Source organism: Momordica charantia (genome assembly GCF_013281855.1).
Source record: "Momordica charantia cultivar OHB3-1 chromosome 5 unlocalized genomic scaffold, Mcharantia_2.0 BLBB01000005.1, whole genome shotgun sequence".
Classification (NCBI taxonomy): domain Eukaryota; kingdom Viridiplantae; phylum Streptophyta; class Magnoliopsida; order Cucurbitales; family Cucurbitaceae; genus Momordica; species Momordica charantia.
In genome coordinates this window covers 7,999,381-8,018,720 of record NW_028275163.1, presented here as the reverse complement: position 1 = coordinate 8,018,720, position 19,340 = coordinate 7,999,381, and the positions used below count along the sequence as shown (strand labels likewise).

General features: G+C 30.1%; 1 protein-coding gene and 2 long non-coding RNA genes across 3 annotated transcripts; 2 read left to right on the top strand and 1 right to left on the bottom strand.

The window, feature by feature from the left end:
• The first annotated feature begins 4,429 nt into the window (after positions 1 to 4,429).
• Positions 4,430 to 5,853, top strand: LOC148211223 (uncharacterized). The gene is made up of 2 exons (XR_015790736.1): positions 4,430 to 5,255; positions 5,394 to 5,853. It is a non-coding gene; the product is annotated as an uncharacterized LOC148211223 (long non-coding RNA).
• A 1,317-nt stretch (positions 5,854 to 7,170) lies between these two features.
• Positions 7,171 to 15,256, bottom strand: LOC148211222 (uncharacterized). Its single transcript, XR_015790816.1, has 3 exons — positions 12,451 to 15,256; positions 7,878 to 7,948; positions 7,171 to 7,525 (listed from the first exon to the last, which is right to left on the bottom strand). It is a non-coding gene; the product is annotated as an uncharacterized LOC148211222 (long non-coding RNA).
• An 898-nt stretch (positions 15,257 to 16,154) lies between these two features.
• LOC111025850 (uncharacterized) lies at positions 16,155 to 18,586 on the top strand. The gene is made up of 2 exons (XM_088123977.1): positions 16,155 to 16,315; positions 16,452 to 18,586. Exons 1-2 carry the CDS (start codon positions 16,202 to 16,204, stop codon positions 18,423 to 18,425), a joined length of 2,088 nt encoding a protein of 695 aa, XP_087980103.1. The 5' UTR covers positions 16,155 to 16,201; the 3' UTR covers positions 18,426 to 18,586.
• Positions 18,587 to 19,340: the final 754 nt, after the last annotated feature.

The window sequence follows — 19,340 nt, the reverse complement described above, 5'->3', positions numbered from 1 at the left end:
AAAAATTGTAACACAAATATCTTTACACGAAAAAATTGTATACGTTCTTCATTACAATCTAGAAAGTTGCAAAATACACGAAAAATGAAATAAGTAATCCTAAAAGCCTTCAAATTTTCTTCTACGTATGCATTTTTTCAAAATGAGCCTTCAAGATTACACAGCTGAAAGAATGAAACCAATAATATGAGAGTGTCTAAAACAAAAATAAAAAAAAAACAAACAAACAAACAAAGTATCTAAAAAGTGGCCAAGTGAGCTGTGGTGGTCAAAATTTACTTTTAGGTGCTTCTAAGCCAGCTTAATGTTAGTAATCCTAACACCCCCACCCCAAAAGTTATGTAAATGTCTTAAGATCTCTGACATACCTATTTGATTTTGACCAACAAGTAACTTCAAAGGATCATAAACTATCCATTGCGGAAATCACAAAGCATCTAAATTATGACTAAGAGCCTAAGTGTGTTTTTTAGGCAAAAATAAAATTGAACATACACCTAAGAGCGACCCTAATGCACTTAACCCAACCGTCCGAACTACGTAAGCATCTTAAAAGCTCATACACTCTATTTGGGTTCAGTAGCTTCAAATGACCCTCAACCATCTGGCCCACCCTTGAAATATCAAAGTAGCCCAAACAAGTCTAAAAAATACCTCCAATTGAATCAATTTTCAATCAAACAATCTTTTAAAATCTCATATCTTAAGCACTTTATATATATAAGACCACATTATATATATATTCTTCTACCTCCCTTAAACTACTCACTCACAAAGATTAATAAGTCAAAAAAATGACCATAATTAAGTTAAAATGCGTGTTCAAATAAAATTGTAAGACCTACCCAGAAAAAAAAAGCACGTATCAAACTCTAAAGCATTAACGAAAATATGAAAGATAGAAAGAATGGGGAAATTTCTTTGTTTATTTTTGTCACAAACTTCTTCGCTCGGTCTAATATTCTGTAAGGCTAATTTACAAATAAGCTTTAAAGCATATAACTAGTCTTTACTTTGCTATGACAATATGCTTTTAAAGGTTATTAAGGCTTTAAAATATAGTTTTGTTTTAAAATACTACAGACAAACTCTTTTTAGCAAACTAATGACCGAATCCAATCATCATCCATATTGATCCTCTTGAAGAAAAAATATGGAAAAAGATTATTGGACACGAATAATTTGAATGGAAGGCACGAAAAATTACCATTTCAATCCAATGTTTACTACTTCTCATGTTATTGTTTTTTCTTTTAACTTGTGAGATTTAGGTTCAAAGTCAAGTGAGATCTTCTCAACACACATTTTAAAATATAGAAAGTACACCATGGTTAACACCGAGATGATTTTAAAATATTGAGAGTCCGAATTCTAAATAGCTTTCAAATTTTATATTTTGAAAGATAATTGAGTTTTTTCTTTTATATCTATATATATATAAATAGGAAACATAGAGTAGCATTAATAAAAAGTTTTGAAATGGGTACAAAATAAGGATAATTGATATATATTTTTTTAGTATAATAGGTGGGTGAAGATCGAATTCCCAACCTCTTGGTTGGAATATATATGCCAATTACCACTGAGTATTATCTTCGCTTTTGTAGGATAATTGATATTTGAACATTGTAAGTTAATCAATAATAAGAATATATCCAATTCAGTAGACAATCCCTTGCAATGTATTAAGTTTAGGTCTAACAAAAATTTACGTGAAACAGCACAAGCTTTACAAACCAACATTGAAATTTGTTTCGGTCTCATAGAGTAAGATTAACCCACACCAAAAATAAATATCGTCTGAGACTAATATATTGTTATAATTGACATCATAAAAACATATGATAAGCATCATTCAAGAATGCTTCAAAATCTAACATAAATAAATTGGACGGAAAATCAAAACAGATAATCTAAGCTAAAAATCAAGGCTCCTCTCCTAGAACAACAAAGGAATGCAAATATACGTCTATCATCAAATTCACCCAATGGAAATATCCAAAATATACTTTCACTAAAATTATCAATACACACATTTCAGTTTGTTATAAGAAATTTAACAAATGCAAGCAAAAAAAATGAAAAATGAAATGGAATTATTGTATACAAAGTTAATCAATCTAGTGGTTTTTAATTAAGCATTAAATCGACCGGAAAGAACATATCCAATCTCCGTTACTAGTTGTTGTGTTTGCAGTTGGTTCGTCATTGTTTCTAGGTTCTCCATTAGATCGAGGTTCTTAAGTTTATTTCTTGACGGTGATAGCAGGCAAGGAGTAGAGGGGGATAAAGATGAATAGCTGCAGTTGAAGCAGGCAAGGAGCGACAATGGCGAGAGGCGAGCGAAAACGACAGCCAGCGTACCCGGAGGAGAAGGAGAAGAGAGAAGAAATAAAAAAAAATATTTTAATGAGGGACGGTGTGGAATGACTTGGGGAGAAAAAGAATATCATTATGGTTTTGACATTTTACTAACAGACTTTTTCTGATGCTATCGGGAAAGAAAACTTTTCTCGACTCTATTTGAAAAGCATTGGGAAAAATTCTATGCTTTCTTCTATGGTCTATTATTTTCGGCGCCTTTCATAAAATTTGGTAAATGTGAGCGATACCGATGCATTTTTGGTTTGTCGAGAGAAGTGGCGTCGTCGTAGCTCTAAATTCTTGTATTGGAGTAACATTTATTTAGGGCAATATGGAAAAAAAAACTTATTTAAATCTTAGAAATCTAGATTGGTAAATATTTTAAGAAAATGTTTTCAAACTATTTTAAATTTAAAAACAAAGTTTTGCTCAAGATGGAATATAACCTTAACAGCAAAAAATGATGTGAAATTTGGGTGCAGCCACCAGGCCAAAGCTCCATTTTCTATCAATGGGGTACAAGATATTATATTTAACCTAAAGATGCACCCACATAGGGAAAAAAATAAAAATAGGAAGAAAGAAACTACTTTGTGTAGTTTCTAAAATTTGGCATCTAGAAATGTTTCTCAAATTTTAGATATAAAAAGCTTGATGGTTTACCAAATATGTATATTTATCAACAAAACAAGATTTGGACCGTTGGACAATTAAGATTACCATACTACTTTTATTCATATATTTTTAATAAATAAATGAAACCCTAAACTCCAAATCATAGACCGTACACTCTAATCCCCAAAAGCCGAAAAATTAAAAGAAAAACCGCAAGAAAATTATGTAAGAATATGTGCATTGATTAGCTACTATATTTGTTTAATTATTTAATAAAATTTTATCATTTAATCATTAATGTAAATATTTGTATGAAATGGTCATCAATTTTCACTAGAAAATAATACATTTTAAAATATAATTATAAATATAATAGAATGAGATTTATTGAGGTAATTTGGAAAAAAAAAACTTATTTAAATTTGAGAAATCTAGATTTCTAAATATTAAAAGAAAAAAGACATTTGTAAAACATCATAGGTATTCTGTTGCACCGAAGACAATTCATGTTTTTTTTTAATTAAAATACACTTTGGGCCATTTTGTTTTGAGATTTCTTAGACAAGAATCAGCCTAGGTAAGTATAACTTAACTTATCTCAAGTATCATTTTTTTCTATTGATAATATATTTTTTCATGGGTTTAATAAATTCTCGTGAGTTTCACATGTCAACAATTATACAAGTTACTATATTTTATTTCACTCACTAATTTAATAAATTAGGAAACCACAAAAATTTTAGTATTTTTCTAAACCAAAAATACATTTTTACGTCGCGATATATCTAAGTGCTCTAATTAATTATTAAGAAATATTTTCTCTAAATCCGCTTGTCCTTAATTAATTAATCTACTTAAAGCACGATAACTTATCGTGTGCTATTTTACCAGCGAGAGAACTACTTATTAGTACATACTAAGGGAACATGTTATGTTAACATTAAATTAAATAAGTAAATTGGATAGAGATATTAATTTAAATTTTTTCACTTCAACCATAAAATGAAAAAAAAAATTAGAATCTAAATTTTTTTTTTATTTTTTAGTTTTATATTAAAACATTAAGGTATGGAAAGAAAAAAACAAGGTAAAGTTTTAAGAATTGAGTTATTGCATATACAAATCATACCACCGCTGGCAAATCAATTTTTTTTCATTAAAAGTTGGATTTCTCAATTGAGCATTTCTTAAAAAGCAAAATTAGAAAAATACGTCAATATTAGTGTGAGCAAAGATTAGTTTTGTTAAAAAAAAAAGGAAAAAAAAACTGCATAATGCAGTCTGCCATGCATGCAGCGTTGAAAACCACGTCCTGATTCTCATGCTACTTTTTTAAAAACTAAAGAAATTAATTTAATATTTTTTTTAACATTCATTTAATGGATTTTTCCTCTCCACTCATTCTCTTGTTTGTTTTGTTTTTGTTCTCTTGATGTTCTCATCCCTCACTTTGCAGCACACCACCGACCTATGTTTTTCTTCTTCATTCTTCTTCTTGCCTCTCCATTCTTCTTCCTCATAAATATAACAATAGTTTCTTTAATTAAAAAAAACAAACTAAGCTGATTGGAAGTGATAATATTTATAAAATAAAATTTAAACTATAAAAAGGCAAAGACAAAACTTAACCGTGCATCTACACTTTTATCCACCCAATAGTTGACCAGCGACGAGGTCGAAGAACAATATACATCCACTAGCCACAACTCAGTACCACAAATTGGGCAATATTAATTTTATTTTCTTTTCAGAAATTGGAAGTGACAAAACCCACCGGCCGACAACAAGATCGAGGTGGTAGCCAGTTGCCACATGGAACGTACGTAACAGTATACATATGCCACACCATCAATACTTGACACGTCGCTGGACACATGGATTCTCATGTCTACAAAAGTGTACACATTGATTACTCTCCTCAATTTATTCGCTGTTTGTTATAATTTAAATTTCACTTTAAGATTCTTTCCAAATATGATTTGTTTCTTTGCAAACAGACCATGTTTATCTCCAACGGATTTCAATGTTTGTCTTTACACATACCTCCATTACTCTATTCAAGGTTATCCAATATTCATGTATGGCTTCACCTTCACTACTAAATTACTACTAGCAAACTAGCGGTCTAAGCCTATATATATGCATGGGTAATCAGATAAAGAATATGTTCCCACCAAATTCATCAATTCAAACAGGAAACAAAACTCACTTTGTTTTCGTTCGATATGGAGCTCCCTCTCTGCATCACTCTCATGATCTCGCTTCTCTTGGTCATGGTAGCCAACCTTCCCAATTTCCTCATCTAAAATTTTTTTATATATGTGAAATTATCGTTTTTGTCAAGATTAATTACTCAAATATTATACAATTCTCTAACACCTTTTTTTCTTCTTCTTTGTGATCCGATGTTTCAGTTTGCGAGTACCACAGAGTCCAGAAAAGAATTGAAAGATCCAGTTCAAGAATGTGATGGAAGATGAGTCATTGCCTAATTTAAAGTCACTTTTTCCTGGAAGTGAAAAGCTTTTCATTAAGGAGCTTGAACCAAGCACTGACAATGCTTTACTTGCCTATAAAATAGAACGTTCATCTCCCACATTCTTTCAGAAAAAACTAGCTTCCATTAAGGATCTAGAGCCTGCACCATTAGAGCTTGAACCTAGCACTGACAATGCTTTACTTGCCTGTAAAATGGAATAATCATCTCCCACATCTTCAACTTGAACTAGCGTGTACTGCCATCAATGTAATAAAAAGAAATAATAAGAGAGTGACCTCAAGCGCTAGCTCGTGTATCGTTTTTCTCAGTTTTAGTTATGTAATGCATTGAAATAAATGTATGTTTGAATCTGTAATGTTACTCTATTTGTATTATGTCGTACGAATTCTGAGTTTCTTTTATAATTTTATGGTAAGTTATTGGGTTTAGATAAATTTAATCATATATGAATATCTAACACTCTCATCACTTTTGGGCTTGGAAAATTGCACAAGCCCCGATAAGTGGAAATAAATAATAAATACGAAACACAACATCTTCTGCTATGATAGAATGTGAATTAATATGATTAAACGACCAATCAACCAAAAAGCTTATTAGCTGATATGTTAAGGTAAATTTAATCATATATTGATATCCAACAATATGGAAACATGTTTTCAATTTGAAAATAATAGAGCTCGATTACACTGTGTTGTTGTCCATTTAACTCCCATAAAAAGGAAACTTAAGGGTTCGTTTGGTAATATTCTTGTTTACTGTTTTCCATTTCGATCTCATTTCCTTTGTCTTGTTTTTAATTTTTTTTCGATCTCATTTCCAAAATTTGGAAACTTCATATCATAACTATATGCATACTATAAAGTATCATTTATAACAAGAATATACTAATTACAAAAGCAATTTTGATATTTAACTATATATTCAGTTCAATCATTTAACCGTGTCGGTGAACTTAATTTCATATAAAATATGAAACTACTATAGAGTAATTACTCGGCACGTAATTGCATTCACACTCATTCTCAATAATGAAACCAAAACTCTCATGAATCTAAAAACTCGAGATGTGTAGATAATATATCCAGTATTGAACTATGTGATATATACTAATACCACCAAAGTATATATTTGCATGTTGTCAACACAAAATATAGAATGACTCACTAAATCAAAATATTTACAAATCTCGAGTTTAAATTTAAAACACTAGGTTCAAGATACAAATTTGGGTGGCTTTTAGACAAACACACTTGTGTTCTATGATGCATATTCAATAGAGTATTAAACAGAACCAACCACTAGAACCGATTGATATAACAAACACACCAATACTACAAAATTGATCAATTGAATGAAATTACTAGGTACAAATGTTAAGCACATATCAATAAAAAAAGATAAACTCATGCCACATGACAAATCAATGAATGAGATTATGAGTATAAAATTGCAAAATATCAATAAAATGTGATTAACAAAATTGAGATCACAAAATTTCATAACTAGAGAATGAAATTGTGACAACTTAAATAAATAATGCGTTTGTTTCAAACCAAAAAAACATAGTGCATGATTGTAGCGAAGATTGGAAACAAAATAAAATATAAAAAGCAAAATTGTCTTAAGATTGACGGAGATAAAATGTAGAGAAATTAAGGAAACACAAAATTAACAAATCTGAACCCAACATTAGTATTATTTCCTTAAGACAATTTTGTTCCGTCTATGGTGCTCAGGTTTCATGAAAAATTGTCTCCCAGGATAGGACAGGTATATCGATATGTGAATGCAGCGCTTCACGCACAGGACTCAATTTATAGGGTCATTCAAATAGTCACAGATTATGTCTTTATTTTATCGAAATTAATTTTATTAAATCTAACACAAATATCTTTACACAAAAAATTTGTATACATTCTTCATTACAATCTAGAAAGTTTCAAAATACACGAAAAATGAAATAAGTAATCCTAAAAGCCTTCAGATCTTCTTCTACGTCTGCATTTTTTTAAAATGAGCCTTCAAGACTACACATCTACACACCTGAAAGAATGAAAGGAATAATATGAAAGTGTTTAAAAAAAAACAAAGTGAGATAATAAACGTGGAAAGTTGCCAAAAAAAAAAACAAAAATAGTGGCTAAAAAGTGGCCAAGTGAGCTGTGCTAGTCAAAATTTACTTCTAGATACTCCTAAGCGAGCTGAATGTAGTAGTCCTAACACCCCAACTCCCAAAGTTACATAAGTGTCTTAAAATCTCTTACATAACTATTTGATTTTATCCCACAAGTAACTTCAAATGATTATAAACCATCCACTACAAAAATCACAAAGTATCTAAATTAGGACTAAGAGCCTAAGGGTATTTTTTAGGCAAAAATGAAATTGAACATACCTTAAGAGCGGCCCTAATGCATTTAACCCAAGCCCCCCAAACTTCAAATGACTCTCAACCATCTGTGCACCCTAGAAATATCAAAGTAGCCAAAATAAGTAAAAAAAAATACCTCGAGTCTTCAAGCAAACAATTTTTTAAAATCTAATATCTTAAGCAATTTATATATATAAGACCATATTATATATATTCTTCTACCTCTCTTAAATTACTCATTCACAAAGATTAAAAAGTCAAAAAAGAACCATAATTAAGTTAAAATGAGTGTTCAAATAAAATTGTAAGACCTACCCAGAAAAAAAAGCACGTATCAAACTCTAAAATATTAGTTAAAATATGAAAGATAGAAAGAATGGGGAAATTTCTTTCCTTATTTTTTTCACAAACTTCTGCGCTCGGTCTAATATGCTCCAAAGCTAATTTACAAATAAGCTTTAAAGCATATAAGTAGTCTTTGTTTTGCTATGACAATATGCTTTCAAAGGTTATTAAGGCTATACAATACAGTTTTGTTTCGAAATACTAGAGACTAACTCGTTTTAGCAAACTAATAATCGAATCGAATTATTATCCATATTGATCCACTTGAAGAAAAAATATGGGAAAAGATTATTGAACAAGAATAATTTGAATAGAAGGCACCAAAAATTACCATTTCAATCAAATGTCACTACTTCTCATGTTATTGTTTTTTCTTTAACTTGTGAGATTTAGGTTCAAAGTTAAGTGAGATCTTCTCAACACAGGATTTTAAAGTATAGAAAAGTACACCATGGCTAACAACATGATTTTAAAATATTGAGAGTCCGAATTCTAAATTGAGCTTTAAGATTATATTTCCAAATTCTAAACTGAGCTTTAAGACTTTATATTTTGAAAGATAATTGATTTTTTCATATAAATAGGAAATAGAGAGTACCATTAATCAAAAGTTTTGAAATGGGTACAAAATAAGGATAATTGATATTTTTTTTAGTACAACATGTGGGGGTGGAGATCCAACTAAAAACCTCTTGGTTGGAATATATATGTCAATTACCACTAAACTATGCTGGCTTTGGCAGGATAATTGATATTTGAAAGTTGCAAGTTAATCAATAATAAGAATAGATCCACTTCATTAGGCAATCCCTTATAATGTGTTAAGTGAAGGTCTAACAAAAATTTACGTGAAGGAGGACTTGCTTTTACAAACAACACTGAAATTTGTTTTGGTCTCATAGAGTAAGATTAACCCACACCAAAAATAAATATCATGTGAGACTAATATCTTTGTTATAATTGACATCATAAAAATATATGATAAGCATAATTCAAGAATGCTTCCACATCTAACATAAATAAATTGTTGTAGAAACTAGAAAGAAGGAAAGTCAAAACATATAATTCAAGTTCAAAATCAAGGCTGATTTCCCAATGATAGAACAACAAAGGAATGCAAATATACAACCATATCTATCACCAAAATTCACCCTATCCAAAATACACTTTCACTAAAATTATAAAAACCCGCGTTTCAGTTTTTTATACGAAATTCAACAAATGGAAGCAAAAACAAAAATGTAAAATGAAATTGGGTTTATTGTATACAATGTTATTCAATCTACTGATTTTTAATTAAGCATCAAATCGGCTGGAAAGAACATATCTAATCCCCTCTACTTGTTGTTGTTCGTAGTTGGCTCATCATTGCTTCTGGATTTTTCGTTAGATTGAGGTTCTTAAGTTTATTTCTTGATGGCGGTAGCAAGCAAGGAGTAGAGGAGCATAAGGTGAGGAGTTGCAACTGAAGCAGGCAAAGAGCAACAATGATAGGAGCCAAGTGAAAACAACGGCCAACGAACATAGAAGAGGAGGGGAGAGAAGAAATCAAAAAATTTTCGAAGATCAGGAGTAGTGTGGAATGACTGGGAGAGAAAAAGAACATCGTTAGGATTTTGAAATTTTACTAACGAACATTTCCTGATGCTATAAAAAACGCGTCGGGAAAGAGGACTTTTCCCGATGCTATTAAAAAAGCATAGGGAAAAATTCTATGTTTTCTTCTATTGTCTATTATTCTCAACGCCTTTCAAAAAAGTTGGTAAATGTGAGTAATATCGACGTTTTTTTGGTGCATGAGGAGAAGTGGCGTCGCCGTAGCTCTAAATTCTTGTGCAGTGACATTTATTTAGGACAATATGAGAGAAAAAAAAAACTTATTTAAATCTTAGAAATCTAGATTTGTAAATATTTATAAAAATCTTTTCAAATATTTTAAATTTTAAAAATAGAAAATATATTTTTATTTAAGAAGATATGAAAAGAAAAAATAAACACGCTTTGCTTAAGATGAGAATCTAGCTTGAACCACAAAGAAGATGTTCAAAATTTGGCCCTTTTCCCAAAATGTTTCTCAAAATTTAGTTATAAAATGAGATGGGTTACAAAGCATGTCTGAAAAAACGAGACTGCTGGAAAATTAAGATTATCATGTTACTCAAATTCATATGTTTTTAATAAATAAATAAAACCCTAAACTCTAAATCCAACAAATTAGACTCTAATTCCTAAAAAAAATATTATACGCCCAAACATTCAAAGAAGAATTGGGAGAAATTTAAGCAAGAATAAGTGCAGTGATTAGGTACTATATTTGTTTAATTATTCATTAAAATATTAACATTTAATTATTAATGTAAATATTTGTATGAGATTGTCATCAATTTTCACTAGAAAATAATATATTTTAAAATACTAGTATTATAATACGTGACTTGCTTATGGTTTTTTAAATATTATTTCATTATATATTAATGTAATTTCTAATTTTTAAAAAGTTAGAACATCTATTAAATACTATACTAATTTATATTTATAAAAAAAAATTATCTATAAAATAGTAAGTCATTTTTCGATATAATTTGATAATTATTTATTAAAGTTTATTAATAATTATTAAAATAAATAGTTCATCAATTTTATTGAATCAATTACTTTATATACGTTGAGTTAAATACTTATACTCAATTTTATAATAAAAAAATTACATAAATATGAAAATAACAAAATTAAATATTGAAGTGTTTTAAAATTTTACACACAATTGGATTTGAAAAACCAAATGTTATATTAAATTTTACAATAATTTTATAATAGATTCTTTTACACAATATATATGTATAACATTCAGATTATTACATAATATATATTTTTTTTAACAAAATTATAGTTTTATTAGAAAATTAGGTTTTAAATTAAAATTATTAAATTTGTTTAAATCTTTAACAATAAATATAATTATTTTTTATAAATAAAAAGTTATGAATTTTAAAAATAAATATTTTGATTATGGGAAGTAGAATGATTTAGTTTATTTTATATTTAAAATAATAATAATTTAAAATTTATCTAAAGATATTAGTGATCATTAAAATTATTTGTGTGCATGATGGCGGGTTTGTAATAATTATTTAGTAATTTTTTTAAATTAAGGACTGTTTTATAAAATATATATTTTAAATTAAAAGATTATATTTATTTAACCTTTTACTATAAATATAATTAATAATTTTCAAATGAAAAGTTACGAATTTTAAAAGTAAATATTTTGATTGTAGATGGAAGGTAGTTTATTAGATAAAAAAACAAGGTCATTATAGCTTGCACATTATACTTATTCTAATTTATTTTATTTTAAGAAAATAACAAATTTGATTATACTCTTTACAAATTTGTTGTTGGATAAATTTAGTTTTTAACTTTTAATTTGTTTTTTTTTCATATTTTAGAAACAGTCAGAAATAAGTATAATTTAAAAATATATACTGAAAAAGTAATTTATTATTTATATTATTAAATTTATATTTTTTATATTATTATTAATTATTATTATTATTTGCAATCATAACAATGATGTACAAATACAAAATTATGAATTATTAATTTCTAGAATCCAACCTCTCTTTTAGTTGGTCATTAAATCGTTCTTTATTATTTTATAATACCTTAATAATATTATTATTGTGTGTCTAGCAATGAAATTTACTTTCAAACAAAGTTCTAATTATGATGATACATATTATTTTTAATTTTTTTATTTTAAATAAAATATTTTTAGAAAAAGGTATATTTGTTCTAGTAAAATTATTTTTTTACATTCATAAAAAATATTATTTATTGTTCATCGAAAGCATATCACAATATTAATTGATAGGATAATTTTTCTTTCACAGAAAATCTAAAAATGATTAAATAGATAAAACATTTAAAATAAAAAATTTCATGATATTAAGATTGACTATAAAATAGTCCAAATTTAAAATAGCAATAGTGAAGAACAAATTCAAGACATATATTATCATATATTTTTTTACAAAATATATTTACTTTTTACCGATGTTTGTGATCAAACTGACAAATGCTTGTAAGGTACACACAATGATCAACAATTGCTAAACAACACTTTAAAAAGAATATTAAAAATATTAGTATTCTATCACTAAATCTAGAAACCACAATGAACTAAAGAAAGAAAATATGTATAGAAAAAAAAATAGAACAAATTAGTGTAAAAAATGATAGGAAATCGAACCACTTTTACTCCAGAAGATCAGCAATCGGACCAGTTGCTTCTCTTCCAGTCACTTGCTCAGATTCTGGATCCCTCTCTCAGATTCGTCGATCTTCTCGACGTTTCTTATTCCGTTGAAGAATTTTTGTCTTATTTTAGAAAGAGTTTTTCCTAAAACATCGAACTTACCTCTCATGTTAGCTCAATCTTCTCATGGGTGACTCAGCCTCCCTCCCGCCCAAATGAAATGGGATGAATTAAATCAATAAGCTTTTTGATTGATTCACGACACTGCGAAGCCTAATTCAATCAAGGTTGGGGCTTACTTTCTTGATGCTGAGTCATCATATTCCAATTTAGCTATGCTAATGAAAGAGGAAAAGTATAGTGGTAGAAAGTAGGAAATTTAAAGGTAATAATATTTAAATTTTCTCTTACCATTTAAACTAATAAAAATAAAAGATAGAAATATATTTAAAATATCATTTTGTTAGAAAATAATATTTTAAATTTATCATATTAATTATTAATTATTAATAAATTGTTAACAAATTTAAGAGATATAATAATGTTTTAAAAATTTAGATAGCTGGGAAAGAGATTAAAAGTTAATGAGTGTTAAGGATACCATATGGAAAAGAAAATGGACCTGATTATAATTGGCATGCTACCCCTCTAATAGCCAATTGGTTTTAAGATGTAACCCCATGAATATTAATATACTATCATAGCCCAAAACTCTCAAACGAACAATCGGTCCAGAAACACGATCTTGAGGGGGGCATGAGGAGATGAAACCCATGAATATTAATATGATATTAGAGCCCAAAACGAGCAACGGTTTCGATATTACAAAAGAAGGAAAGGTCAACATTATTCATAAAACGTTTTTTTCACAACCGTACTGTAAATAGATTATAGATAATTATAAATATAATTGATTGACATTTACTGAGGACAATTAAGGAAAAAGTTTTAAATCGTAAAAATCTAGATTTATAGATATTTTAAAATTGGACATTTATGAAATATCATATGTATTATGCTTCACTAAAGACAATTTCTATTTTTTTTTTAATTAAAATACACTTTGGACCATTTTGTTTGGAGATTTCTCACGCAATAATGAGCATGAACAAGTAAAACCATTAATTGTTACACTAATTTAAAGAGCACATAACTTAATTGACCTAGATATCATGTTTTCCTATTAATAATAGTTTTTTCATAGGTTTAATAAATTATCTTTCAATGGTTTCATCAGGTTAAGAATTATACAAGTTACATTTGTGGAATACATTACTTCTTTTGTATATATTTTATTTCTCGTACTAATATAATAAATTTCAAAACCACAATTATTTTAGTATTTTTCTAATTCAAAAATACCTTTTTACGTCTAAATGCTCTAATGGATGGTAATTTCTTTAAAACAATGAATTAATTTAATTTTGTTTATTAAAAAAAAAGAGAAAAAAACGACAGACTGCATGCATGGTGGAGTCTGCCATGCGGCTGCTGCACAACAGCAGCAGGCAGCATTGAAATCCGTGCAACCATTTAATGATGGTTGGTTTTCGTATTTTTTTAAATTAAATTAAATTAAATTATTATTATTATTTTTTAATCTTTATTAATAGTTTTCTCTCCACACATTCTCTTTTATTTTTTTTCTTCTTCATCCTTTTTCTTGCATCTCCATTCATCTTCTTCATTTCACAAAAATCCGCCGCCCCCCACCCCCCAACTTTTTTCTGCTTTGTTTCGCGTAGAGTTCTGGCCACCTCTCCAACGTTGGAATCTTCACGAAAAAAAATTACAAAAACCAACGAACCGACCGATCGAACCAGGTCGGTGCAAGCTAACATAACAGAGAAAGTCAGTTTCCATATTGAGGAATCGACTAGGTCGGTTTTTGACATCGACGTCAACCAAAAATCGACTTAGGCTCATCCCTACAACATACTAATTATAAATATAACAGTAATTTCTTTAATAAAAAAGAAAAAGGATGAAACTAAGCTAATTAGAATCGATAATATTTATAAAATAAAATTTAAATCCCAAAAAAGCGTTTCAAGACAAAACTTAACCCTGCATCTATACTTTTACACACCCAATAGTTGACCGGCGATGATGTCGAGGCACAACTTACATCTGCCAGCCACAACCTCAGTACCACACGAATTGGACAATATTAGTTATGTTTTATGTTCAGAAATGGTGTGGTGTTTTACAGTGTTGAAACCGTGTGCAAGTTGGGTAAACTTTACCTAAAGGGTATTTCATTCTAACAATGTATAAATAACCCAAAAGAAATAGCTATGTACTCTGTACTTGAAAATACTTACCTGATTAGTGAAAGATTTGCTGTCCTTCTCAGTGGATGTAGGTCCTTATGTGACTCAACCACTTAAATCTGTGTGCATATCTCTTCTTTCCTTTTTCTTCATTGTTTTTCTGCTTGCTTTCGGGTCAGAGTTGTCTTGCCCTAGAAAGGAATTTCGTTCTGGCTTTTCTCTTCTCCTCGTTCGGTCCTAACAAAATATTTTCTCTACTCCGCTTGTCTTTAATTAACTAATCTACTTAAAGTGTTATGTTGCTAGCGAGAGAACTACTTATTAGTATAGTGAACTTGTTATGTTAACATTAAATTAACTAAGTAAATTGAAGAGATATTATTTTAAATTTTTTGAACTTCGACTATAAAATGAAAAAAAAATTAGAATCTAATTTTTTTTTAGTTTTATATTAAAACATTAATGTATGGAAAGAAAAAAACAACAAATCAATTTTTTTCGATTCAAAGTTGGATTTCTCAATTGAGTATTTATTAAGAAACAAAATTAAAAATATATGCCAATATACTAGGGTCAGCAAAGATTAGTTTTTTTTTTTTTAAAAAAAGACTGCATTATACACTCTGCCATGCATGCAGCAGCATTGAAAACCACGCCCTGCTGCTTTTAAAAAAAATATAGAAATTATTTTTTTATCTTTATCTAATGGATTTTTTCTCTCCACTCATTCTCTTCTCTTGTGAGTATGTTTTGTTTTTCTTATCTAGATGTTTTCATTCCTTACTTTGCAGCACCCCACCCACCTGTATTTTTCTTCTCCATTCTTCTTCGTTGTAATTCCATTAATTATAAAAAAGAACAAACTAAGCTGATTGGAAGTGATAATGTTTATAAAATAAAATTTAAAACAAAAAAAGGCATGCCAAGACAAAACTTAATCCTGCATCTACATATTTATCCACCCAGTAGTTAATCGGCGACGAGGTCGAAGCACAATATACATGCACCAGCCACAACCTCAGTACCACAAATGGGGCAATATTAATTTTGTTTTATTTTCAAAAATCTGAAGTGACAAAACCCACCGGCCGACGACCGGATCGAGGTGGTAGCCGGTTGCCACATGGATACGTCACAGTATACATATGCCACACCATCAATACTTGGCACGTCGCTCGACACATGGATTCCAATGTCTGCACAAGTGTACATATTGATTACTCTCTTCAATTTATGTGGTGTTTGTTATAATTTAAATTTCACTTTAAGATTCTTTCCAATTATAATTTGTTTTTTTGCAAACAGACCATGTTTATCTTCAATGGATTCCAATGTTTGTCTTTACACATACCTCCATTACTCTGTTCAAGGTTATCCAATATTCATGCATGCTTCAGCTTCACTACTAAATTACTACTATCACACTAGCAGCGTAACCCTATATATATGCCTTGATAAATTGGATTAAGAATATGTTCCTATCAAATTCATCACCCAAACAGGAAAAAAAACTCACTTTATTTTCGTTCGATATGAAGCTCCCTCTGTGCATCACTCTCATGATCTTCTCGCTTCTCTTGGTCATGGTAACCAACCTTTCCCAATTTCCTCATCTAAATTTTTTTTATGTATGTGAAATTATCATATTTGTCCAGTTTAATTATGCAAATATTATGCAATTCTCTAACCCTTTCTTTTCTTCTTTGTGATTGGATGTTTTAGTTTGCGAGTACCACAGAGTCCAGAAAAGAATTGAAAGATAATTGGTACAAAAATGTGATGGAAGATGAGTCATTGCCTAATTTAAAGCCACTTTTTATTGGAAGTGAAAAGCTTTTCATTAAGGAGCTTGAACCAAGCACTGATAATGCTTTACCTGCCTATAAAATGAAACGATCATCCCCCACATTCTTTCAGAAAAAACCGATTTTCATTAAAGCTATAGAGCCCCAACCAATAGAGCTTGAACCAGTCACTGACAATGTTTTACTTTTCTATAAAATGGAACGATCATCTCCCACCTTCTTTCAGGAAAAATCAACTTCCATTAAGGATATAGAGCCTCAATCAATGGAGCTTGAACCAAGCACTGACAATGCTTTACTTGCCTATAAAATGGAACGTTCATCTCCCACATTCTTTCAGAAAAAACTAGCTTCCATTAAGGATCTAGAGCCTACACCATTAGAGCTTGAACCAAGCACTGACAATGCTCTACTTGCCTATAAAATGGAACGTTCATCTCCGACATTCTTTCAGAAAAAGCCAACTTCCATTAAAGCTATCGAGGCTCAACCAATAGAGCTTGAATCAAGCACTGACAATGCTTTACTTGCCTATAAAATGGAACATTCATCTCCCTCATTCTTTCATAAAAAACTAGCTTCCATTAAGGATCTAGAACCTACACCATTAGAGCTTGAACCAAGCACTGACAATGCTTTACTTGGCTATAAAATGGAACGATCATCTCCCACATTCTTTGAGAAAAAACCAGCTTCCATTAAGGATATAGAGCCTCAACCAATGGAGCTTGAACCAAGCACTGACAATGCTTTACTTGGCTATAAAATGGAACGATCATCTCCCACATTCTTTGAGAAAAAACCAGCTTCCATTAAGAATATAGAGCCTCAACCAATGGAGCTTGAACCAAGCACTGACAATGCTTTACTTGGCTATAAAATGGAACGATCATCTCCCACATTCTTTCAGAAAAAATCAGCTTCCATTAAAGCTGTAGAGCCTCGACCAATAGAGCTTGAACCAAGCACTGACAATGCTTTACTTGTCTATAAAATGGAACGATCATCTCCCACATTCTTTCAGAAAAAACCAAATTCCATTAAGAATATAGAGCATCAACCAATTGAGCTTGAATCAAGTACTGACAATGCTTTACTTGGCTATAAAATGGAACGATCATCTCCCACATCTTTAAAAAATCCAATCATAAGAATGGTCACCGGACATGGTTCTCAAGAGATTAACCCCACGGAGCATAACATGAAGGACATGCTTTACTTCACCATCAATGATTTGAAATTAGGCAAAAAATTCCCATTCTATTTACATCAAAATGACCCCTCAACCACTCCATCTTTGTCCAAAGAAATCGCTGATTCAATCCCTTTTTCACTCAAACAACTCCCTCAAATTCTCAATTTTTTTTCTTTTCCCTCAGACTCCTCCGAAGCCCAAATTGTGGAAAATGCACTCCGTTTATGTGAACGCGAACCCGTCGAAGGAGAGACCAAGTTTTGCACTACCTCCATGAAATCCATGGTAGACTTCGTTAGCTCTGCCTTGGGCTTTGGAGGCAAGTCCAGTAGTGTCAAATATCTTGCCACTACCCTTCTCACCAAATTCCACACCAATCTCCAGAACTACACTCTCCTCCAAATGCCTAATGAAATCAAAGTCTCTAAGTACTTTGCTTGCCACGCATTGCGCTATCCTTATGTAATTCGCTATTGCCATTCACGATTTGGAGACACTAAGCTGCTGCAATTTCCAATGGAAGGCGAAAATGGAGACCGGGTCCAAGCTCTGGCCGTTTGCCACATGGATACATCGGAATGGAACCCAAAACATCCCTCGTTTAAAGTGCTCAACACCGTACCAGGAACCTTCCCCATCTGCCATATTATGCCGCTCACTGATTTTATATGGTTTCCCATCTCTACTTCAACTTGAAATTGTGAGTCCTGCAATAATAAAAGCGCTAGCTCAAGCGCTAGCTCATGTATCGTTACTCTCAGTTTTAGTTATGTAATGTATTAAAATTAATGTACGTTTGAATCTGTAATGTTACTTTCTATGTACTATGTCGTATGAATTCTGAGTTTCTTTTATAATTTTATGGTAAGTTGTCGGATTAAGATAAATTTAATCATATAATTACATAACACCTCTGACTCTGATAGGATGTTAATTTATATGATTAAATGATCAATCAACTCAAAAGCTTAAGTTAGAGTAAATTTAATGATATATTGATATGTAACAATATAGAAACTGGTTTAAAATTTTAAAATAATAGAGTTGATTATGGTGTGATGTCCATTTCACTCCCATAAAAAGGAAATTACTTAAGGGACTCGTTTCGTAACATTCTGATTTACTGTTATCCATTTCGATCTCATTTCCAGTTTCTAGTTTCTAATTTTTTTTAAATCTAGAAACAGGAATACGTTTGATAACAATTTCTATTTGAAAAAAAAAATTAAAAAAAATAATGTTTGATAACTTTTTTTTCCCAATATTTTTGTAAAAACGTCAAGGGAAGGGTTACTTGTCTCACGTTTTATTAAAATGTCGGAATATTTAACACATTATTTTGGTATGTTTGAACTTATCAAGCCATATTCCCGACATTTATTGCAAAACGTGGATGAAATAGCCTATATATTGATGCTTTTAATAAAATGATGCGCGAACTGATTCCAACGTTTTTACACAAAACGTTGGTATAAGATTCCTTATTGTAATATTTTAATAAAACGCTGCGATACATTATGTTATTCGAACGTTTTTGTAAAACGTTGGGATAAAGTTACTTCTCTCACGTTTTCGATAAAACGTGGGGATGAGTGATCTTCTCCCAACGTT

Excerpts from the sequence above, each read along its gene's own strand:
- LOC111025850 (XM_088123977.1), top strand. The coding sequence starts at position 16,202 with ATGTTCCTATCAAATTCATCACCCAAACAGGAAAAAAAACTCACTTTA. Across the intron at positions 16,316-16,451 it reads TCTCGCTTCTCTTGGTCATG|TTTGCGAGTACCACAGAGTC; the intron begins GTAACCAACCTT and ends TGGATGTTTTAG.